We start from the raw sequence: 24,988 nt of genomic DNA on the forward strand, positions 1-24,988 counted from the left end.
CTAGTTTTTGCAGAGTTTGCATTTAACTAAAATCTTAAAAAATGGTGCTGTGTTTTTTACTCTTGCCTACTTTGTAGCCTTCATAGCTTTGACCAGCTGCACAGTGATGAGGGAGGGGCAAAAAAAAATGGGTCCATTATAACGTTACATGAGCTGGACCCTTTTTTCCTTATTTATGAGGCAGCAAATATGATGGGCAACATTTGGATAGCTGTTACACTAAAACTTTTTCATATCTGTCTAGAAATTATATTGAAAGGAGCTAAAGAATGTGACTAATAACATGATGTCATGTAGGTAAACGAATGATCGACGAAGAATCACCTGAATTAGGGATCTTTTACTGATCCTTTGCAATCTTGACTTTCAGGGGGTCAAGCCTAATGCAACCATAATTTAACAGTTGTATGTATGTGTCCCTTTCTGGCTCAATAGTAGTAGTAATAGTAGTATTTAGAGCTTACTTTTAGGTCTTCTCTTCATCTTTTCTGCATTATAATTTAAAGTGAATCAATATGTTAATTGAGCTTACCTGCTCTAGCTTTTCCTTCTGAGTATTTATCCTAATGAAATTGTGGGTGTGTGTTCTACACAGGACAACCTTAGTGTGTTTTTGCGTGGCTGTGAGGAGTTAGGACTGAAGGGCTCCCAGCTGTTTGACCCTGGAGACCTGCAGGACACATCGACACGCCCCACTGCCAAGTAAGACTCGGCTCTTTCAGTTTTGTTCCAGAGATAATATCGACCATTTGGACAAGTTGAGGTGTGCAGAGTTAACAGTGTAGATGTTACTCTATATATTGTATGTACTTATGCTAATGTGATGCTTTCCAGATGTTAGGACAAAGATGGTAAAAGAGAATTGGTTACCAAGTGCAGAGTTTTTTCTAGGAAATAGTTTTCTCTGTTGTGGACTGTAGATGCTCAGATGTTTTACATTTTTATCATCTTCGTCAGATCATAACTTTAATCATGAGGTTTTCTTGACCTCAGGAACAGCAGCTGACAAAACAGTCTAACCTAAAATTCTATGTTGGAAATGCTCTGGAACTGTTTTACATAGAAATGTTAATAACCCTCTGTTGGCTGGACTGGGGGCTGATGGTGAACACTGGTTGTGCATTTCTTTGTCTCTCTGTCCGTCACCCGTCTGTCATTCTCTGCATCCGACAATCAAGCAGTTCACTGAAACCCAAATAAGTAGATGAGAGTCAATGGACGTTTGCGTGAGCCTGTGCCAGTGAAGCAACAATGGCATATCTGTTAGACACAACTGGTCTCTGTCCAAATACAACACAAGGGTGTGCATCACTCACTGAACCATGACTCCTACTTTGTTGCTTGGTAACAACGCCAACTGCATCTAGCTTGTCATACTATATGTGTTTGTGTGAATGTGTGGGTGTGTTTGGGATGCACTGTCCTCATGCTGGCTGTGTATAACCAAGGTTTCATTCACAGAAGGGTTTAGAAAGGTGCTTCTGGAGATGGAGCGATCCTTCGTCTTCATGTTTGCATCTGTGTTTGTTTACACTTGTTTTGGCATGTGTACAAATTTACAAGTGTAATAATTTTGTTGATGTAATTCGGCTCCACTTTAAATGGCACATTTATCTAGTAGCAATACAATTAAATAGAAAAATAAGCTGAAAGAAAACATGATGAGTTTTTATTTGCTCATCAAAACAGAGATAAGCATAAAAATAGTTCCCTGATTTCTAGCTGATTGCTCAATCACTGAGCCAAACTTAGTGTGGGCCAAGGCCGTAGAAATTTTGGGACTACTGACTACTAACTGACTACATTTACAGTTAAGGTGGTTCAGGCATCTGACTAAAATTCCTCCTGGGTCGCCTCTTGGGTGAGATGTTCCAGGCATGTCCTACTGGGAGGAGGCCCCGGGGCAGACCGGGACACGCTGGAGAGATTATATCTCTCAGCTGGCCTGGGAACACTGGGAACGCCCCAGTGCTCCCCTTATAGGCTGGAGGAGGTGGCTGGGGAGAGGGTGGTCTGGGTTTCTCTGCTTGGGATGCCGTCCCCACGACCTGGCCCTGGCTAAGTGTGTGTGTGTGTGTGTGTCTGTGTATATATATATGTGTGTATATATATATATATATATAAAAAATGAGGACATGTAAAGCTGGGATGATGCTTCTGAGAGCCCTCGTAAAGATGTTTATGTCCACTGCAGAAAGAGGGAACCCAAATCTAAAAATGCGTTGTGTGCATCTGCACATCAAACAAACAGGTTGACTCAGCAGTCTTGGGGAACATGGATGAAAGCAAATCAGCCACACAAATTCTATGTGCAGCCCAGCTGCACTGTGATAGATATTTCTCCATTCTTCAGGCTGCACAGGTCTTGCATAGCTTAAGGAAGATAGATTGTGGATTTTGTTTCATTGAAACTAGTTAAGAAAACAAGATCTCACACTTCCTACTTTGTATACATGTTTGTGTTTTAGCCTTTGTTTTCTCGTTCTTTGTCTTTACCTCTCAGCCTAGAAGTTTGTATTTCTACAACATGAGTGTGTGTTGGTCAGTTTTACAACTGCTTCATTCCACTCCCCATTTATAGCTCCACGTGGTAGTCTGCAAGATCCACATTGTTTCTTGTTGGCAACATCTGTGGTGCAAAGTAGTCACCGCTGTGGTGTTCTCACAGAGATGCTGCACCGCCCAGAAATCAGTTGGCAGTCAGCTCACTTGGCTTCTACTGTGACATGTGTGTCTTCTATCTGCTAAAAAGAATTTCTCTTTGTGAATGATAACTAAAATGACACATCTAGGAATGCTCCTTTACTTTTTATTTCAGCAGTCATTCAACTGCTAAGACTATTAATAAAAAGTTTTACCAGAAATATTAGTTTTCCCTGCGTGGGCTATATTCACTGCAGATTCCTCCATTTCACAGAGTTTTCAGGTTTCCTATAGATATGTGGGAGATGGAAAGTCTTGTCTGCTGTTATCTTTATGTAAGACATTTCACTGAATAGCACCAGAAGTCTCACTGCTCCGTGTGTGTCTCTCTCTTTCTCCAGGGGAAGTGACTGCAGTCGAAAGCTCAAGAATGTAAGTGATGGTGCTGGATTACAGTGGGATAATTTGTTTGTGTGCTAAATATATGTTTGGAAGGGCAGTTTTTCTGGCCCAGTGTTTCTCTTTTTGCTTTCACTATCTTTGATTTCCACTGCTGTTATCTCTTCCTGTTATAAGGTATTTCTTCTTCCCCACCATCGTGTTCTTAGGGGGTTGCTGGGTCATTGGGGTTCTTTCTCTGTTATTGTGGGTCTTTAACTTTATATAAAAGTGCCTTGAGACAACTGTTTGTGAACTGATGCTATATCAATAATAATTGATATATTTGAATTATCTGTTATCTTTCTATTCTGTTACTTTCTATTCTGTCTGTTTTATCCTTTATAGCATTACATTCAGTAGGTTATGTTTTATTATCATATCTTTGTTCTTGCTATACTGAAAGTCTTTTAATTATTTATTCTTAGAGTCCCTGTGTTGTCTCCGTCTGCTCAAATCAGCATCTTCCTTTCCTTTTCTAATGATGCTGCTTTAAGAAGTAGAACACATAATGCTGGCCCTGCCTACTCTGCAGTCAAAGCAGTTCTACTCTCTCTCTTTCTCGCTCTCTGTCCTCCCCTCCTCTCTCTGTGATGCTGCTGTGCACTGTACAAGTTAATGTGTTGAGCTGCAGCAGTGGTCAGGCCTGTTAGCTCATTTAGCTGACTAAACACGGGGACTCCAGCATTTTCAGCAGTGGCAAATGGCTAGCATACTCCCAGCAGCCAGCACTTTTGGAAGGACCTTCTGCTGGGATATGCTGCAACACTGTGGATCTGCTCTGTAGATTCAGGACTAAGGACTGGGATTTGACAGCAGCTGTCTCTGCAACACATCAAATATTGAGGTGAAGAAACTGCACTGAGAAGAATCTGCTGATGTGGTGACAAAGGTGGTGTTTAGCAAACAGCAGCTGGGACGTTATAATTTTTTTTAAAAAAAGAGCATGCCTGGATTAAATACTGCTGAATCCTCTGAGCTCACGAGACAGTTATTTAGCAGGTGAAAGTGTAAACAAGAAGGCCTGATTGTGCATAGTGATGACTGCTATAAAAAAAAAATCTGTGTCCGTATGTACATCTGCATGCACTGGCGTAGGCATCATAGGTGCATTTTTGGCTTCGTTCGTGACATGTAGTATGTGACTTTAAGTGTGTTTGCACATGAACTAAAGTGGTGACTGTTGTTTCCCAGTCAAACTTCCTCGACAGGTCTGTCCACGTGTGCGCTGACAGCCAGCTGCTCAAACAAGGCAAAGCAAGTGTGACACTGTGCTTCATTAAGCTGTCAGGCCTGTCGAAACTCCACTGACATGTTCTTAAACAAATGTTACCTTTGATCTTCTCTAACATGGCGCTCGTGTCCAGGTTTCAGTTTTTCCATGGTTCTCCATTTGGCTGGTATTCGTGCTGCATGTGTAAATCATGCTGGCAGGGTTTTGGAATGTGATTGTGTAGTTTGGGATCAATATGGATGCACAATAGTAAGCAAGTGAAACACATCTGGTGCTGACCCAGTTCCAGTGGGAACTGGCACAAATCTGTTTGTTATTGTGGTGACACTGAACTTGCTTTCCACACCCTGCTGCTGGGAGCTACAGCATGCAGCCAATGAAGCTTAACCTCAGCAGCTACCGTGTGGTGCTTCACTTGTGCAGTGTCACACCTTCACCTTTGCAGTGTCAGGATATTAGACGAAAAATCTTGGATGGTTTTGAAAATATGACTTTTAAAACTAAAAGTGTATGATAGTTACAATCAATGACTGGTTTATGCAGTAATTGTTCACAGTTGCAGCTCAGTGAAGCTGACCTTTTACTAAGGCTAAAAGGTTTATTTCCCTTCAGGATCTAACAGTGCATCACATAAATGGACTCATTTGGCCTTGTGCTTCTTCTGATCAGCAGATCGGTTCCTTTGCACTCCCTCCAAGTGTGTTTGAATGGCAGAAGTTGTTTACATTGACAGTATGACTGAAATAAACACATTAAGCCTTGCTGAGCTTTCTTATCAAAGCGCTCCCTGTGGACAGCTCGTTGACATGGACACAGTAAATATAGCTGGGAGCTCTTTGCCAACAGTGCTAAAGGTGCAGCTCTGTGTGATCTCCTTTTGGCTGGAGTCAGTGTAACTTCTGCATTTTAGACATTTAGCTGACAAAAGAACTTCAGTTCTTCAGCTCCTCCTCGAGGCCGTTCGTTACAGTGATGCCAAAAACAAAAGTACCGACTCTTTCAGGTGTTCATTCAGCTGCTGTTAATGTGTTTCAGAGAGTTAAGAATGACCAGGTAATTGATATACCCAGCACTAAGCTAGCTAAGAGGCAACTATAAATCACTGTGATCACAGAAAGGTGGCTATATGTCAGCATGAGAAGTGCCTGTGACCAATTTCAGTGTCTGAACAGTGCTTCAGTGTTGTTTGAGCCAGATGCATTTGCTAAATTATCACTTCTTTGGAAGAGGCTGGGCTGCAATTACCAGGAAACCAGCTGGCATTGTTTTCAAGAGGGGGGAAAAAGTGAAAGGAAGAGTGGGTGATTTTTTTGCCTTCAGTGCAACCAATATTATTTATAGCCATTTGACTGCCTTGCTGCATGAACATACCATACATCCACCTGTGTAGCATACTTTGAGTTGACAGGCTAATGAGCAGTGCGAATCCAAGGTATCATTTTGAAGGCTTGGGAAGCCAGTGGCCTGTGAGGCTGCTGTCCAAACTGCTTTTTCTCTCTTAGTGATTCCTGAATATGATTAGGATTTATTTTTAATGTGTTAACATCTGTTATTTTTTTTTTTAATTACTATCTTTAAAAATGTTAAACTATACAATGATACAAGACTGAATGGAATTAAGATGGATTGCTTTGACTTGGCAGTGAAGTGGGATCAGGTGGTTCAAAGATTAACAATCTCTCTAGAGTTATGTTTCCTGTTTTACTTAGATTGGAAGTATCAGCTGATTTTGCTATGATTTCTGATTTTATTTCTTCTTTTCTTCAGGTTTTAATTACTATCTACTGGTTGGGCCGTGCTGCCAACAGCTGTACATCCTACAACGGGCCCACGTTGGACCTGAAAGAGTTTGAGGGCCTGCTGTCACAGATGCGAAAGGTTGGAGAACCCATGTTTAGTAATGCCAGGGGTACAAATTTAATGGAAATTTCAAGTGCATGGATAATATAGTCAGCATTTACTTTCACTGTTGTATTCTACATCTCTTAGTAACCACACCGGTAGAGAGATCATTTGTTATCATATATTTGATCTCTGCAGTAATTCATCTGAACAGCCAAAGTGACCCAAAGCATGACACACAGCTTCTGTGGGATTGCTTATTTTGGGGTGGACTAAACAAGCATTTGTTCACTGTACTGAGATATGATCTTAGCCAAAGAATAACACATTTCCCCCCAAATCCAGTCATGAAAACTGAACTTTACCTTTTTAAGGACCCAAGAGGACAGAGAGGTTAGAATTAGCAAACCCTCAAGACGCACTCGCCCACACACACATACACACACCCTCTGTGACAGTCATTCATAGCCATGATGTCAGCTCTGTGCATTTTTTTTGCTATTCTGTAAAACTGAGAAATTACTTTCCGAGATGTTCACGCATTGCAGATGGACAAAACAAAACCATAATTCCATAAAATGAAAAACTTTGATAAAACGAAGGAAAGCTCATCAGGTGCAGGTGCACAAATTCCAGAGCGACTATTCACTTCCCACCGCACTTCCAACAGCTGCTAAATGGAAGATTGACCTTACAAAAGCTGATGATTGAAATGCAAAAAGTATGTGAATGTGAGCTCAGCTGCAGTTATTTATTTTTTGTTAATAGCTTAGTTTAAGTGCAGTGCAAAGGGTGACTTTGGAAGGAGACGTTTTCTTACTTAACTCTAGTGGCATATAACCATGTGAAAGTTGCGTGTATGTAAAAAGATAAATAAATAAAAATTGCACATAAATTCTGCTGCTGGAGAGCCTGTTTGAAAAACATAAACACATTTACAAGGGTTTCATAACAGATGGTAGAGGGGGTCAGGGGCAGGAAGTCTTTTGGTAGACAGGAAAAGCTTTTCCCCACCTTCCATCAGCTACAACAACACATTTAAACTGTGGACAGAGAAAGGGAGGGGTCACTGAGGTGAAGAGAGAATAATGAAGAGTGATGCAGGCAGAGGAGGAGAGAAAGGTTATTGGAAAAAGTAGATGTGGGCAGACTGGAGACTCAAAGCAAGGTGTTTGTAGTGGATATGAATCTAAGGCCAAACAAGTTTGGAGGACTTTAGTGACGACTGATAGAACATGCAGCGGAAATTCCTAGTTATTCTTAGGGTGCTTGATTACTTTTGCTGCTTTTCCCCATTTGTTAGGTCTCCTTCTTTATGCATATGCATTTTATAAACTGTGAGTATCCTTTCTCAGGAGGCGGAAGAGGCAGAGAGCCCTAAACGCAGCATCCGAGACAGCGGCTACATTGACTGCTGGGACTCTGAGCGCAGTGACTCTCTCTCTCCGCCACGCCACGGGCGCGAGGATTCATTCGACAGCCTGGACTCCTTCGGATCACGCTCAAGACAGACCCCGTCACCAGACGTCCTGGTCGCCCGCACCAGCAGTGATGGTAGGAAAAAAGTCTAGTTTATGCTCTTCAAATTCGCATTGAACTGCTCTTTAAATTTGCAGTTTGCACATGGAATATGTTCAGTAGCCATAGTGTTGTTTTAGTAATAGCTATTTTTCTTGCGAGTGAGCAGTGAGTCTTTGTGCAGGTTGGACAAGGTGCACAGATGCAGCATATAGATAAATGAGGTTTATTGTCCTTTGAATGCTACTGTATCAAGGCTTGTTGTTCTGGCTGTGTTTTTGCAGGACAACGCCCAGCTGAAGTCAAAGGCTGTTTGAAAGAGTAACGTGAATAAACTCCACTGTTTTGAAGTCGATCATTGTTTTGTTTTAGCCACAGTCATATGCATTGTGAAAGGAATTCAGTGCTGGCAGTGCTGTGTGTGTGTGTTTGTAGAGTGTACATATGCTGAGGTAGCCCTCCAGTATGAGGGGTACTGTCTGTTATAACTCTTAGAGCAGGAGCTCTGTGTGCTTCACCTCATCTGACATCAAGCTGCAGGGTCAGAAAACATCCTTGAGCCCAGTTTCACTAACGAATCCTTCTATGTTTGTTTTTGTTTCAAACACATTTCAGTTATGCAATATTAACACATGCTCCAGCTAGCTGAAATCCAAGCAGGTGATGTAACACCAAAGACATTTCATTTATTTATGTTTTTGGAAGGGAAAATTCTGAATTCATGAAAAGATCAAATTGGCAAGGCAGCAACCTTCACGAGAATCTGATGTCCATTTTTTTTCTACATCAGAAATTCGAAGGTGTATTTTTTTTTATCGCACATATCATATTTTTATCCAAGGAGAAGTAAACAGACTTTAAACCATAGTTTAAACAGTGAGACACTTAAAAAAGCACTGTGAAATCAGTCCCAATTTCTTCCCCTGAAAATGCATATTGCAACAGTTTTGCTTTATGACTCTGTTTTTCTATTGACTCCATTTCTGCATTGTTTATCTAATATAGTATGTGTATTACTGAAAAGGTGCCTCAACTATCATACTTGTCCAAGCTCACAGTCTTGTGGTGTGTGTGTGTGTGTGTGTGTGTGTGTGTGTGTGTGTGTGTGTGTGTGTGTGTGTGTGTGTGTGTGTGTGTGTTTGTATCTTTCCGTAAAGGTTTCCTCGTGGCACTGACATCCACACAAAAGTGTCTCTGTGCTTGATGTTTGAACCTGTTGTCCCTGGTTACTTCTTGTTGATGTGTCTCTTGAGTAAAGTGTGTGCTGAGAAGAGTGACAGCACGAAAGACTGAGGAAGACATGACGTATCCCGATACAGTATGTGAGACAAAGAAAGTTGTGTTTGCATGAAGGAGCTTTTAGTGGTTCTGATCTGACACCTGAGTGATCTGTCAGTTGTGATGAAACCAGCAGTTTTTGCTTTTGAGAACAGAAGACATGATTACATATAATTTGAAGTCTTCAGTGTAATAAAAACAAAACTCTATTACTTTTAAGGTACCAAATGATAATGAGATAAAATGTGTGTATTTTCAAATTTCACTCATTCATTTTTCTGCTGTTGTCTCTAGATTTCGTGTCGCTTTGCTTTTGTTATGAAAACAGCTTACTATATGGGTAGTTTAAGGCATCCAGCATGCTAGCATTACCCCTGTGAGAGAAACATAAGCTGCAAAAGAGCTTTGAAATGGTTTTGTGGTTTGTGCTGATGTCAGAATTTGAGTTAAAAATACATTTTGGTCTCACAAGAGTATTTTATAATGTCAGGCTGACTACATGCTGTCATTGAAAGCTGTTAATTGCTAGACTGTTTGTGGATTTGACCATTTTAAAATTTAATGGTAAACTATAAAAGATTACAGCAGTCGTCACAAAGTGTAATACTTCAAATTGCTAAGCTGTGTGTGTGTGTGTGTGGGGGGGGGGGGGGGGGGGGGGGGGGGGCATCCTGCCTCACTGTGTTTTTGTTTTGAGGGAAGTGCAAAGGAAACTGTTGTCCCTTGTTGTCATCAGCAGTCATAGTACTTTAGGGGGGAAATCCACTCTAAATTTCTGCTGTTAAAAACAAAGGAATGAATCCTGTTGTTTAAGAGTGTGTATGTTATTGTTGTAGATAAGTAGCCATAATTTTTGGTAGTGGTAGTTTGTTATCCAAAACATCCTAAACATGGACCAATAAGCAGGTTTTGGTCAGTGTACTGAAAGTTGACCCCAGCTGTATTCATTTTTTAAGCTGATTTTATGAGTAATCAACAGTAATGGTAGACTAATAACATAGGTTATAGTAGCTGCAGCGTGTAGGCTTGGTATGATGCTGGGCTTGTAATACACTGGTAGAAACCCTTTTATTGGCAGTAATGTTAACCATTTATACACACACACAGCTTTTGTTCACACACAGTAGCCTAAAAAAGGGAAAAAGAGAACCAGACAAATTTTTAGTAGCTGATATCTGTCCACTTATGTTCACTAATTAAGGTAGGCTCTATGGAAGGCCTGAGTCACACAGGCCTAGAGACTGGTTGGTGGAAAAATGTGTATTCCCTGACCAGTTGGTGAGTGGTTGCTGGTTGTTGCCAGGTGCAGTCGGTTGCACTAAAAACCTCCTTGTGTTTGCTTTGGTCGCTAGCTGATTGGCCATAGTTTGTGTGGAAGGCGTCGACTTGTCTGCAAACACTCACCATTCGTTCTCTTAGCTGGAGTAAAACCTGAAAAAGTGTGACACAAACTGGAGAACATTCGCCTTCTAAGTAAAGGCTGTTCTTTATTGCTACAACCAACAAAATTTTAAAAAAGCACAACTTTTACTTTGAAGACAAACGTGCTCCATTTACAGTTTGTGTCTCGCTCTTCATAATTTCACTACCGCTGGACAAGTAGTTAGCAAGAGTTTGCTGACAAGTGGGCATCTTACTTCATACTACTGGCAACCACAGCAACCTACTAGTCATCAAAGTAATTGCAAGGACATTTGAGGTGTAGCACCACGCACCTCTTTGTGACCAATTTCACGCTAGTCACAGCCAACAACCTCCAGCAACCAGTCACCAACTGGTTGGGGAATACATCATTTTACCTCACAACTGGTGGTTGCCAGATGGTTCCTGACACGTATCTAGCTCTCTGTGGCTGAAGCCTAAACCAGGTTAAATGTGAGTTCTCCCCCACTGGTATAGCCTATGTTACTTTCTCATCGTGTCAGAAATGGGAATTAAACACAGCAACGCTCACAGGAAAAGTCAAAAAGGCTCCAGATTCAGTCCAGCTCTACCTGTGCTTCACAGGAGGTGTTATAAGTGCTGCATCGTCTGTATATGACCACTGCTTCATTAACAGTATGACTGAAATTGTTCGTTATGCCAAGACCTAAATGAAAATTGAACTGAATTATTGTACAGTTGCCTCAGTGCTGCCCCTCTGTGCATGCCTTTCTGGCCATTTGGGCCTGAGCACCCCCAAATCTAACAATAGCTTAACAGCTTTTCTGGCAGGAACCCATAAATGGTTTTTCAAGGGTATTCAACTATTATACAAGAGGAAACTTACAGGAATAAATGGGCCCTGTGTTCTCTCATAGTAGCCTCAGTTGCTCAGAATGCAAAGCTGCCACCAACATTGCTTCAACCCCTCTTGTTTATACTACAGAAGCATTACCTAATCAATTTTTCCCACCAACACGTGTAACTCACAGCTGATTAGTCACACTGCCAAACTGCTGACACCTACGTCTGATCCAAAGATTTGCAAAGAATTAAGGGAGTTGTTAGCTGATGAAGAATAAGTTGGCGGGTTGGATTACAGCATAAAGTTATCAGATGTGGAATTTCCTTTTAAGTTTTGATGGATTTATTCTAATTCAAAAGCACTTAGTGATTCAGACATGCTTTAAAGGGCTACATATTTAGCCCCACAGTCTTATGATATTGATTAATCCTGTTTATCAAAATATATAATGGTAATAGTGTTCAAATGAGACCCACAGGCACAAACTAGAGAAGTGAGAATGGGATATTTATAACCCAGGGAGCGTAGAGTGCACCTCAAACAAAAGCATCCTTTTATTAACATGCATACAAACTTGACTCCACCAGGTTTTCCCTGCCCTGACCTTTAGACAAAGCCCTTTCTCTGTTCAGCACTGAAAACTTACTTCGCCCTGACAGAAATTAGGAAGTTTGATTCAATCAAGAAATTCGATATTGGCAATGCCCTTTTGTTTGGGCCGTGTGTGGAGATGGATACAGTTTTGATAAATGAGGCACTTCTGTGTGCTTGTATAGTAAAACTGTCCTTCTCAATTTCTCTGTTTGCAGAGCAGCACCCACTGCCAGTCAAAATCTGTTTGAAAGAATGATTGAATGATGTAACTGAGATGGTTATAAAGGTTTTGTTGAAAATATCACTCCCAAGTGTAACTTCAAATTTTTTTTTTCTTACCCATGTTTTCACACTGCTGGTTTCATACATAACTCATTAAACACTGTTATAAACTGATAGCATAGCTTTAGAAAAAAGGAATTTACGAATTTAATAACTAATTTACTGTTGTTATACTGCCGCATGTACAGTTCATGATCTCCTATTACAGGAGCTGAATGAGCTGCTAGAGAGATCCTTTATTGATGTCACAAGGGAAATTATTGTGTTACTGCAGCAAGAAAAAATACAATCTACAGTAACTAAACATCAAAGTGAGAGTGCCAACCTATACATATAGAAACAAAAATAGATAACATATAAAAATGAGGTAAAGAGGAGGCTGACATTAAGGCTGACATTGTACAAGATCATCACTGAAGTTCTAGTTTCTCCTCCAGGCTGTGTATTATCTCAAAGGGAAGTGCTAGCCTCAATATATTTATTTCTCTAGATTCACAGTTATAATAAGTGCTATCTTGTATTTTTAGTTAGCAACATATTGTTTAATTAATAGGAAAAAAAAATCGTATTATATGCGTGTGCATTCATTCTGTACACACTGTATTCCAGGAAGTGGCAAACTTTATTTCACATTCGTGCTATTAGAATTTTTTGTGGATATGGACATTTATAATTCTGTTTCAGCTCTTCAGTGTCTTTGGTGCTTATTGAGCTAGGCTGCACAGCTTTTCCTTTTTACTGCATTATGAGTGTATGATGATGATGATGATGATGACTATTGATGTCACTGTATTTTTCTAAACCCTTGGTACAGTATGGCACTGACCCATGATAAATGTTCCCTCAAGCTGCACTGTTACCATATGTGCAGCGGGAGCACATCATCCTGCAAAAACATGTGTTGCTCCTTAAAGATGGATTGACTTGGATGGTAGAGTCACTCATGTTTCCAGTGCATGGGTTAAGAGCCGCAGTTGAACCCTTCATTGTTGGAAGTGCAGATTTCTCAAGGTCTTTTTCAGAGCTTGATTTGTCAATCTTTGAGACCACATAAAAAGTGCATTGATAGGAAAAAGGTTTCCACAAGTTCAGAACGTGACGGCTGTTTCTACGTGTATGTCCACAAAACTAAAGGAAGATTTTATGGGTTGGATCTGGTTAAAATTCTGGGTTTGCGCTTGGAAAATATATACATTGAGTCATAAATTTAGAGGTCACAGCCTGAGTACACGTGCACTCAAAGGGAGGGGACAGTAGCACATGTGCAGAACATCTTTGAGAGGAATTTTTGGAGACCTTGGGTAAAGCAAGGCTGCAGCTATCTATTTTCTGCTGTTTGAACATGTTTAGTCTGTGATTTGCAAAAAAATGTCCAAATGATGATGGAAATGACTGGTGTGTCTTCAGTAAATCACTCAAACTTTAAACATGTGACCCCCTCAGCGAGTCTGATTTTCATTTTCTTTCTTCTGTATGTTCTTATAGGATCACGTTGGGCCATCACACAGAGGAATTTAAGATCCCAAGTAGGGAAAGTCCTTGAGCAGTGCACTTCTGCAAAGCCAGGTGTTGCCACTGGCATTGCAAAGCTAACAGTATGTTTAAAATCAGATTCAGACCCACACGGTGGCATCCTGAGTGAATTCTTCCTTACTGCAGGCTAAAATTTAGTCAGCACGAGCTGCACAATACAAATTTAGTGATGATTTATGTTTCATAAAAACAGGCTTGCATCTGATTTATGCTCAGTCACAGGAATGCACTGCATATAATAACACCATAAGACCACTGTAATTTCTTCATAAGGCTTATATGATGTAACAGCTTAAGGAGATATTCTGTAGGTTTAAAGAAAGAAATCTGGGCTTTCCGCCATGAGACTCTTCAATCAACAGTTTCTCCTCTGAACTTATTTTTGGTTTAATCTCTTTCTCTCTTCTTCCTCTTCTCCCTCTGTCTCTCTCTCTCTGGCAATGACTCAGCAAGCTCCATTTTTCTTGCTGTGTAGAAAACTTAAAGGGGAATCATTTTTGCTGAAAAGGTGCTTGAACATATCAGACTCTCTTGCATCCATACAGTATGCTCCACCACAGGTGCAGTAAAGTGCTTAGATTTAGTTCCCTGTAGAGTATGTCTGAGTCTGATAACTTCTAACACATTTTTGGAGTTGTGTCGTTTAATAGCTTGTTTTTCTCGAACCATGAACCATGATTAACTCAGGTCATTTTCACACTTTTCTCAAGCAAAATGTTTGCTTGATCTGAAAAATGGCAAAGAGGCCACTTCAATGTGTAAATCATAGTATGAGACGAAGTCTGTGTCTCTAAAGTCTTAAGAGACACACACAGTACATATATGTCAAGTGCTATAAGTCTGTTTCTTCCACATGGGGTAAAAAATATATATATATATACAACCTCGATGACAAATGTGTCCTCTGACGCCAGCGAACACTTATTTCCACCTCTGTTCGTCTCATTAGGCCGCGGCAGCGACTCGGAGTCCGACGGTGCTCCTCACAGGAAGATGCCAGACGTCCGTAAGGATGACATGCTGGCACGACGGACGTCTGTCAGCGAGCCACGGACCGCCGTACCCTTTAACCAGTACCTGCCAAACAAGAGCAACCAGAGTGGATATGTGCCAGCGCCACTACGCAAGAAGAATAACGATAAAGAGGACGGAGGACAAAATAGCCGGAGTACCGCCACTTCACCGATAGGGGGCGACAGACCTCTTAGGTAAGCGTCACACAAAAAAGGCGGATGGGGGGGGGGGGGGCAGGCAAAATGTGATACCTGAATGCAGTTAACATGTTAATGCTACTAACCAGAGTAATAACCAAGGGATTTCTGCATCATCCTTTGCAACTGAACTTGCATAACCGTAAAAAAAAAAAAAAAATTTTATATATATATATATATAATTTTTTTTTTGGTTTAGTCTAACTGCAAATATTGCATACATAAATATTACTCTGTCCATAAAATATTTGTTGTTTGGGTGTAGAACTTATAACAGCATATGCGTAGATATATACATTTGTTGTTAACTTGGACACAGTCTTTACTAAAATTAACTAATATTTACTAACTAATACTTTTGTGATATCTTAATGAATAGCTTAATGGACAGGTTATCTGGGGACAGGTTATACCACTGTGACTTTTTCAGCCTGTCATTGATTGGGGCAAATAAACTCTTTCAGAGCTTGTCTGTAGACACACAGTTCTGCATGGTGCTGGAAAAAGTCTGACAGCAGAAAATCCTGTTTGAACAGTTGTTTAAATAAGGCTGAAGATGATGGCTGAAGATTAGTAGATATGAGTGGATGTAGCCCATGAATAATTTAAATGAATTACTTTATAATACAGAATTGATCAAACTGATCAGTGTGAAAGACAGATATTAAAATAAATCAGCTGTTTCGATGTTTGAGTGTTTAAAATGTTTTTTTTTTTTTTTTTTTTTTTTACACACTAACTGGCAAGAGTAGGTGTTCATATCAAATTGCATGTGTTTGTAATAAAACCTTTGAGCTTTTGATTATTTTCTAGTATTGTACAAATGGGAGTGGCTGATGGAGGCCAGATGTGAGTTTTCATTGGTTCTGACTCTGACTGAAGCAAAAGCAGATTTAAGACGTAAGGTCTTTCTGGACACAAGTTTCAAATTTCTGCTTGCTCCGTGGATTCCTTGATGTGCTGTGATTATTTCTAGTAGCATCGTACATTGTTTGTGTGCAGCATGTGGGTGTTTGGAGGAGACTGTTAGGAATTGATTGAAATCGGTTTAATGTTTAGGGCTGCTTGCTTGTGGCAAAAATAACATTTTGGTTAGTATTTGGTCATGATTATTTAACATGACAATAACTTTGTAGAAGAAAAATCATGATTATTTGCTGTTCCTTGCTGGACTCCTGGAAGCTGCATTTCTTCCAGACAGCTGAATCGGTTTTACTTGCCTTGTTGTCTCGAGCTGAACTGAACCTGCCACAGGCTGTTGGGGTTTGGGTTTGGGGTCAGAGAGGGACCAAAGTGGATTGCTGTAAAGGACAGAGGATTTATAGCAACATTCCTCTTATAAGAGGAATGTCGGGCTGTGTTTTATATATTTCTATATTTGACTTAGCTGCAGTGACAGGCATCACCAGGAGATGATGTCTATTTATTTAAATGTCTGAATTCACTGCAGCCTGATTTTCTGATGGTGTTTGCATTTTTTTTTTTTTTTTTTTTTTTAGAACAACTGCTTGACTTGTTAGATATACTCTAGAGGGCGTGTGTTGCGCTTGTGTGTATCATCCATCAGAGCTCATGTATTGATTTTGCATTTATTGTTTTCCTTTCCCCCCTCCTTCTCCATCTACTTCCTTCACCTCTTGTCATTGTATGCCACGGTGTTTCCTTAATGCCTTCTTTTCCCCTCTCTTGCGTAAAACCAACCCTCACCACATCTGTGTGTGCTTCGTGTCTTATGACCGTCGTGGTGTGATCATCCTCATGTCACTAATTTTACTCGAATCTCATTACATATTCCCTTCGTGTGTGTGTGTGTGTGTGTGTTTGTGTGTTGTATAAATGGGGTGATGCATCAGTCTAGAGGTCTCTAGCTTAGACGTCCCTCCAGGAGAATCTCCCAGTCCATCCCCCAGCCCGCCCCTTAAACCCTACACACAGATTCAGACGGAGAACCACAGTAAAAAGGACACGCAGGAAGGGAAGCAGTCTACATCTACACCTTGCATTGAGATCCATGCAGCAGGCATAAGGAGGAGGAGTGAGCCTCTGCCCTGTAGCCTCCCCCAGCCCCAAGCAGAACACCCCAGGGAGACTGTAACTCATCTGATGGTCACCTCTGAGCAAAGGTCTTAACCTTAACACGTTTTTCCTCAATACCAGATCTTTTTATCCCCATTAATTTTTATAAACAGTAATTTTTTTTTTAATGAATGTTTTGTTTTATTTGTTTTTTGTTTTAAAAGCAGAGCCATCAGGATTGTTTTTGTGCTTTTATGTGTTGTTCTTTAAAGGGGGCTTCCTCTGAATTTTAAGCATCCTTTAAAAGTCTTTAAGTGGTTACAGAGCGCGCTCTGCAGTGTCACTTGAGACAACTAAGGTGAGGGCTTGATTTTGAAGTGAAAAAGGAAATGAAGTAAAATTATCATACCTCTACAGCCCAGCAGCTCCAAGCTAGATTAAAAACTACTAGCATAACCATTCCCCATTGTTATTAATGGAGGCTCTGGTTTAACAAAGGAGAACAATGCATCAGATTTTTTTTCCTTAGGGTTACAGTTTTTGTTGGCTCAGGCAAGACATTTTTTGTTAAAATCTGACTATATGATTGACAGTTGTTCCTGTTATGTTTGGCAAATGAATCACCAAACTAACAAATTGTTTAAAGAAATAGTTTTGCATCTTCTTTTCTTTTGGCTCCGCTCAAAATCTCCTTGGGGATGCAAAAAAAAATTCCTCTTTGCGGGGAATTTGCAGGAATTGTTGTGAGTCCAGTATTAGCAGGAGTGTAATGTTCAATCTGCTGAGATCTCTTTTATTGTTATTCATAAATAGAGTCAGCAGTATTATTTCAGCTGAACTTTTATTTTATAAAAGGGTCACTTATTCCACATCAAATATCTTGCCGTGCAGATAATTTTAGTTTCTTGTCCAAGTTTTGATATATCTGACACTGATACTCCTGACTGCCACTGAAAACACTGAAAAATTGCACTTGATTATCTCAGCTGTAGCATATCTGTCCAAAACCAATGTTCATGTTAGTCAGTTTTCTTCAGTGCTGTTTCCTTGGTAGAAAATACTTGAGATTTTTCCAGCTGGAGTTTCATTTTTCCTTTTGGCATTGCTTTTCACCAGATCATCATTTCCACCGCTGCTTATATCCAGTGTAGGGTAACAGTAAGTTAGCAAGAGGCTTGGTTCTTATTTAAACTTGTTTCAGACACTCTGTGATGAACTTGCAGCCTTTTGCTTATTGAATTTGAGAAAGTCTGCACACAGCAGGCCAACCCAAAGCTTCAAATTATACATTTGGTGTCAGGAGACAAGGTGAGGATTATGAGCTGTCAAAGAACAATACCGTTGTATATTTTACAGCTCACACAAATCCAGTGTGATTGCAGTGTTTCTCTCTTGAAAAATGTCAGTTTAGGACTCTTATGTAATTTCACAGTCCGGCCTTATCCGGTGTTATTTCCTAGTTAAGCTGACGTTTCATTCTCAGTCCGGTTGGAGAGTTATTAAGAGTCACGCCTCCAGTTTCCAGCTTTTTCTTCTGGCACAGATGTCGTGACATTGATTGAATATTGAGAATTTCGAGGGAGTGAATCCTCAATAGAAATCTGATGGGTGTTCCGAGAGAAAAAGGGGGATTTGTCGGATATTTATTAAAGCTTTGATATGGAATTCTTTGCTTAGTCTCCATTTGTTTGACACAGAGTTGAATAGAGTTGATATCTAGCCCAGTAGTGGTGCTTTTTAGCTGTTTGCTGTAGTTCATGCAGGAATGCGCAAAAACCAGTGAAACATCAGAAGTATTAAACATCTGTTTTGCTGTATGTTGAGTTGATAAAATGCAAATTTAAAAAAGAGAAAGAGGGACCAAACAAAATAAGTAATTGACTTAAACGTTCCAGTTACATCACATTATATTTCCCCCCAAACTGCCATCATAGGCACAAATGCAACACGTACATACACACACAAGAATGTACTGTATGCATCCACACACAAATAAACATTCAGAGAACATGAACATTTGACCCACCCTCAGGATGTAAGGAAATGAGGCCTTCTTCCTTCCCTGACCCTGAACAGGCTGGGACTGAAGCCTGGCCGTTTCACTGCCGGCAGCTGGCCAGTCTCTCCCTCCCTGCCATGTATTCGGGGAATTTACAGTCCAATAATAAGCCTCCCAGAATGTAGCTGTTCATCACAAAATGACAAACAGCAGAGTGTTCAGTGAATTTTGCTTTGACTTTGTCTGCTCTGAAGGAGTTTGTGATTTATGCCTTTTTAAAAAGAACTAGGCTTCTCCGGAGGAATGCTGTCTCATGACGTAGGATGATAACCAGGCAGCAAAAAGGTTTAGTTTGCTTTGCTTTCTGCAGTACTCCAGCTCGCTCGTGCTCAGAGGAACTCTTCCACCATTCATCGACTCTAGCAGCAAATGCCACAGCAGTCTCTGTGTTTCAAACAAGCCCCATCAGCACAGCGGGGAAGCGATCACCTGTGCCACACCGGGAGGATGTCGGAATGAGGAAAGGAGTTGCTGGTTTTCTGATAGCTGCAGATGCAGAGGGAGATGATAAGCAGGCTTGTCAAATGCCGACCTCACCTAAATGTATCATCACCCTGAGTCCCTCCAGCTTCCTTCCTGTGCCCGCTGCCATGGCAACCGCATCAACAGAAACAACCGATACGTGCCAACAGAAGGGACAGCCACGGAGGGAAGGGGATGATCCACATGAAGGAACGTCTTGGGTGGACAGCAGCCTTCCAGCAACGTGAGCTCCCTCCGGCAGCTACACTGTTATTTAATGAATCTTTGCTGCATTTAGCTAAAACTGCTTAATTCACTTCAAAGTGAAGGGATCTTCTATTTCCATGATCCCTTTGAATTTCAGCATGTGACCCTGACCTGAGAGTGCAGTGCTTTTCTTTGGATGATGAAATGTAACTATATGAAGATTGCATGACCTGTTTTTGACCCTTTCTTTTACATGAATGTAAATTGATCGTGTTAGCTAAAAAGCTGTCGTTAGAAAAAGGGTGCATGAATAGCCTGAAAAATATACTTACTCTTGTCCTTGCTTTTTTTTTTTTCTGATCAATTTGGAGAAGAAGAAACATTTGAGAATGTGCTCTTTGATTAACTGTGCATGACTTTAGCTGGCAGCCTTTGATCTGTTCAAGAGATCCAATTAGGAAACAACTTCAGTGGATACTGAAGGAAACTTGATCCAGTTTGAATCACAATTGATTAGCAATTCTTAAGTCCACATCAAATCAAGATTGGCCCGACCACTTGTAAGCAATCACACAGTGATAGGTTAAAGTGTGCCAATGAAATACTATAGTGATGCTGGCTTTAAAGCATATTCCCAGGCACACATCTTTTTTACCCAAAAACATATGGCAAGTGGATGTTTTACTACAATGTACCATATGGCAAATACCCATCTTAGAAAATAGTCTGTCTGGTCTTGATTTAGTCTCCTTTTTCCTGTTGTGGGATTCAAACCACAGGCCATACTTTCTCTCACACCCCTACAACACAGAGACAGCTCTGTTTATAAAACAGACTGTATGAAGACCTTTGTGGTTAAGGCCAATCCTGCAAGTGGTGGTCACAGACACAAAGAGAGCCACATCCTTGATGTGCTGTCTAACTAAAGATGCATGCACTTTTTAAAAATGGTTTAGTGTCAGATGAATTCTAAGATCATGGCCACATAATGTTTTTTTGTTTGTTTGTTTTTTAATGCCGGCAGTGGTTTTAGTGCTGCAGTAAACTTGTGTTCAGTTATCCAGTGTTCTGGATAAGACTGCCCCCTTGTGGCTGGCTTGAGGTTTGTCATTTGACCTAGGAACTAACGTCACACAAAACCACCAGGCAAATTTGTTTCAGACATTGGTGATCAAATTGAGATGGCACATATTCATAAACTAACCCATTGTCAGCCGCAAACACGATGCTAACGCTTAAAAATTCCATCACTGTCTTCTAATATTTGCATGAGTGGATGACATGTTTCTCTGTTCAGTGTTGTTTATCTGTGGTTGTGCTTTCTCTCCACGCTCTCTGACTTCAGTAGATTCAGCCACACAGATAGTGTGTCAGATGATCCGCAGTAAGTTGTCTTTTTAACCACTCAGAGGCTCAGCTCTGCTCTGCAATACAAAACAAAGCTGGCTCAATAAGTCATTAAATCATTTGTTCATATTTGGAAATGGATTTTTCTTTATACAAGCGGGGAAATCTGCCAGAGATTTAAAATAATTGCCAGTGACAGCAGCTTATATTCATAAAATATCTCCGTATTTTGTTTGTTTTGTGTATTATTTTCATATTGACAAACTCGTAATTGAAAAAAATACTTTATGGTGTTTTTTTTGTTTTGTTTTTGGCCAAAACATACTCTTGCCAGGGTACAAATAATGCGAGTAGCTCTTAGTACCTCAGACTTTACCAAAATTGATATCCAAATGTCATAAATCATTCCTCTAATTTATCTTTTGGAAGAATTTTGACATTACATGTTGAACACCACATAATCTAAAGTGTGGAATAGAACCAAAATGTTTTCTGTGATGACAGTAATTTATCTGATTTCTGTTTTCACGGAGGTATCAGTGGGAATAAGTGCAGCCAGTCAGCGCTGATGTATCACAGCATTTGTTACCAGATGATCTATGTGACCTCTTTTCTTCTTTTTTTTTCTCGTGGTAAACATAAATGTCTCACAAATAAGCAGATTTTCCTGCTTGCAGTTAAATGATTTGTGGTGGACAATTTTGGCAGCGCGCTTCAGCAGTGTTAGAGAGCGTCTCTGGCTCTTAGGCTTATCATAAAAATATGGCTTCAATAAACCTAGTGCTTTTTTTGCCTTTGCCTGGCAACAATCCATTTCTCTCAAATTTATTCAAAGTGCCTGCTGCCAAGGATATGGAGGGGACTTACTAAACTCATCGTCAGTGCTTCTGCCAGCCAGCTGCATGTGTCATGTAAAGCAGCCATTTCTACCAGCCTGCCAACACCCAGTCCCTTTAACCCCACACACAACGTGTTTATGGTAATCTTTGCTGCTGAAAGTGCAGCTTTTCCCGATGACAGGGGGGTGGTTTAAGTGTGTTTAAATGTTTTGATAAGAGGAGCAGATGGTTATGCAGCCATGCACTTTAGAGCCAGTTGTCCCTTGGTGTGAGAATACTCTCCTGCTTTAAGTTTCTTCAGTGCACACACTGTTCACTGAGCTCCAAAAAACATTTGACTGAGTACCATCCAAGTGCCACCCTTCTTGTAATTTTAAGCCAAGAGATACCTTTTATGTGTTGGCAGCAGATCAATTTTCAAAGTATTAAAAATAGGCAGGTGCCACATTCATGTAATTAGGACAGTTTTGTTTCTAATTCTGTGATGAACATGCAATGTTGCTGCATGTACAACAATAACAATAAAGCTGCACTTTTCCGTCTTACCTGTAATCTAAAGCTGTGTTTCACCATCGCTCAGTGAATGTCTCTGACTCTGATAAACTCACACTGAAACTGGATTTTCCAATTAAAACATTTTAATGTGTTTTGAAACATGTGCTTGACGTTAACATGAAACAATATGGAATCCATCAAAAGGGTTGGATAAAATGTGAGTTGTGCTTATTGAGTGAGCGTGAGGTTTCCTTTGAAAATGTTTGATTGATTTTTGATATTTTAGGATCTGTCTGTGGCATTGGCTACAATTTATGATAAATTGATGTATTTTGTGAATGATGTGGCTTGTTTGATATATTCTGTTTCCATATGAAAATATAGAAGATGTTAAACAGTGTTTATGGTGTGTTCCAGTGAGAGACAGAAACACCATTACATTACAATGCACTGAGGAAAGTTTTATAGAATAACTAGTAGCATAAGATAATAACTAGTATGGATAATAACCCTTACCCCTCATCCCCAGGAGTGTGAGTATGATCGACATGCGTGGTGAGGAAGAGGCCACGTTACAGCCGCACAGTCAGGTGCGTCATGAGCGGATGCACAACCAGTACAACAAAATGAAGGAAGAGGACGATCACTGGCAGGATGTGAGTGTATCACACTTTATTTCTTTGGGTCTTTATTTTATGGGGCTGACACTTTTTTTTTATGTCGTATTAGAATTTTGCCACATTTTTGTGTTTCTTTTTAAATGCTGTGGTTTTACTACATGCAGCCTGATATACAAGCTCCTTCTAAAGTAATATTTAGCTGTGCCCCACTAAAATAACTTCAGTGAGTTTTCTGGGGTCATAGACGTGCTTCAGATCTTAAATTGCTGCTGAACCAGGGCGGACTTTGAATCTTTCTATATGGGTGTCAGGACCTGGCCCGGTGGAAAAATCGGAGGAGGAGTATTTCTCAGGATCTGATCAAAAAAGAGGAGGAAAGGAAGATGATGGAGCGCTTGATGTCAGGAGACACCTATTCCTCTCAGAGGAGGAGAAGCATCAAGACTTATAGGGAGATAGTGGAGGACAAGTAAGTGACATCCTTAACAAGCAGTTTAATTAGTATTTCACAGAAAGCCAAAAGCTGCATGTGGAGTACAGTGTCAGAAAAAATGAAAAAACTGGGTCATTCTCAGAGAAGAGAGTTGCATGTCCCCTGTCATTACTGTCAGCGGGCACAAAGGTGACTGCAACTGCTCCCGGAGTTCACTTTAAATAGGTCTCCTTCTTAGAATAAAAGGAAGAATAGATGTGTGAGTGATTGTGAAAGGAGGAAAAGAAATTGATCTTTTGTAATGATGGAAAGGACTATTTTGTATCTTTGCTTAAATCATGGTCAAACCCACGTGATAATTTGTAACAAAAAGAAATCGTTGGCAGCAAGCAGCGAGTGCTTTGGTAACAATTTCAAAGCAGTAACTTCTGTATTTTTTTAGCTCAGCTAAAGCAAGAATAGGTTCAAATAATAGTTATGTGAACTATTTAAATACAAACCAAAGCATGCTGTTTGGGTTATTTTATGTTTTTCACTTCTGTTATGCTTTGTCTCTTCTTTATAAGGGAGCGTCGTGAGGAGGAGTTACGACAGGCATATAGGAGAGCCAGAACTCCTGAAGAGGCAACTGCCATTCTCCAACGTTACGCCCAGCGTTTCTCCATAAGCGAAGCAGTCCTCGAACGCCTGCAGCTGCCAAGGTTGTTGGACCGCAGCATATCCGCTGACCCCTCCTACCCCACCTCGTCTTTCCCGCTCTCCCTCTCCCTGTCGGCCTCGCCCACAACACCCGACCCATTCGATTCCGACTTCAACGGGCCCATGAGGTATCTGCGCCAGCAGTCTGCCCCAACTCCAAAGTTTACTTCTACATTTGAGGCGCGAATCGAGGAGTTTCCCAAAGACTCGTTCTCACACCAGCGCTCTCAGATTCGCTCTCGCTCATCTGAACCACCATCAACCCGAGCCTTGTCACCCAAACGGGTGCCTTTGCTGACGCCTAAGCCTTATTTCCAGTCCCCACCTGCAGGAGGTGAAACGTGGAACAGCAAGGTAAGACTGACTCAGGCGAAAGCAGTCAGTTATTCTCTTAAAGCAGTGCTCACCCTGCATTTCGTTGCACTGTACTTGTGACATATGCAATGACAATGAATTGAATCTAATCTAATCACCCATGCTGTACAGCCCTGAACCTTTTTAGATGTTAACCTGCTGCAATGTATGTGAGAACAGAAACATCTGATCCACTGTGATTTCTGATTGCACCCTAATTCACATGTGAAAACGTTTAAGATTAAGGGGTGAGTTAACTGCAGTAAAAATGCTGATCAGTAGTTTACTCCAAATGCTGTCCTTGGCTATTTTTTACACATGAACAATATCAAGAGAATCAGTCCAAGACATTATCAGAAGGTAGCCTGTCTCCCATGCAGGACACAGCAGGAGATTATCCAATTCACACATGTTCGCACTACTGGACATGCTCAGATTGGTTTAAACAAAGGTGCTGCCTGCATGGAGCACGCAGAAGGAAGTACATGTGATGTATTCATCGAACAAGTACATGAACACATCGGACTTCACAGTGACCGTGTACAAGGTTAAATGTGAGATCCAACTGGTTTGAGCGTTTGTGTTCTCACTTACACCTCCTTCGGGTATTGTCACAGGAAACTTCAGGCCTGCTGTGCATGTGCACTGTGGTGCTTC

General features: G+C 40.7%; 1 protein-coding gene across 3 annotated transcripts in view; it reads left to right on the top strand.

The window, feature by feature from the left end:
- The window catches only part of LOC115786668 (LIM and calponin homology domains-containing protein 1), an 89,875-nt gene that overhangs the window by 48,931 nt on the left and 15,956 nt on the right, over window positions 1–24,988 (top strand). The window contains exons 4-13 of one of the 3 annotated variants that reach the window (XM_030738977.1): window positions 596–702; window positions 3,045–3,075; window positions 6,083–6,193; window positions 7,513–7,711; window positions 14,539–14,797; window positions 16,654–16,923; window positions 19,186–19,581; window positions 22,755–22,881; window positions 23,157–23,314; window positions 23,845–24,331. In XM_030738977.1, the coding sequence (XP_030594837.1) occupies window positions 596–702; window positions 3,045–3,075; window positions 6,083–6,193; window positions 7,513–7,711; window positions 14,539–14,797; window positions 16,654–16,923; window positions 19,186–19,581; window positions 22,755–22,881; window positions 23,157–23,314; window positions 23,845–24,331 (2,145 nt within the window). The remainder of the gene's footprint in view (window positions 1–595; window positions 703–3,044; window positions 3,076–6,082; window positions 6,194–7,512; window positions 7,712–14,538; window positions 14,798–16,653; window positions 16,924–19,185; window positions 19,582–22,754; window positions 22,882–23,156; window positions 23,315–23,844; window positions 24,332–24,988) is intronic. The other 2 variants (XM_030738980.1, XM_030738981.1) reach the window with 2 other exon arrangements.

This window comes from Archocentrus centrarchus, chromosome 10 (assembly GCF_007364275.1).
Source record: "Archocentrus centrarchus isolate MPI-CPG fArcCen1 chromosome 10, fArcCen1, whole genome shotgun sequence".
NCBI classification, from domain to species: Eukaryota; Metazoa; Chordata; class Actinopteri; order Cichliformes; family Cichlidae; genus Archocentrus; species Archocentrus centrarchus.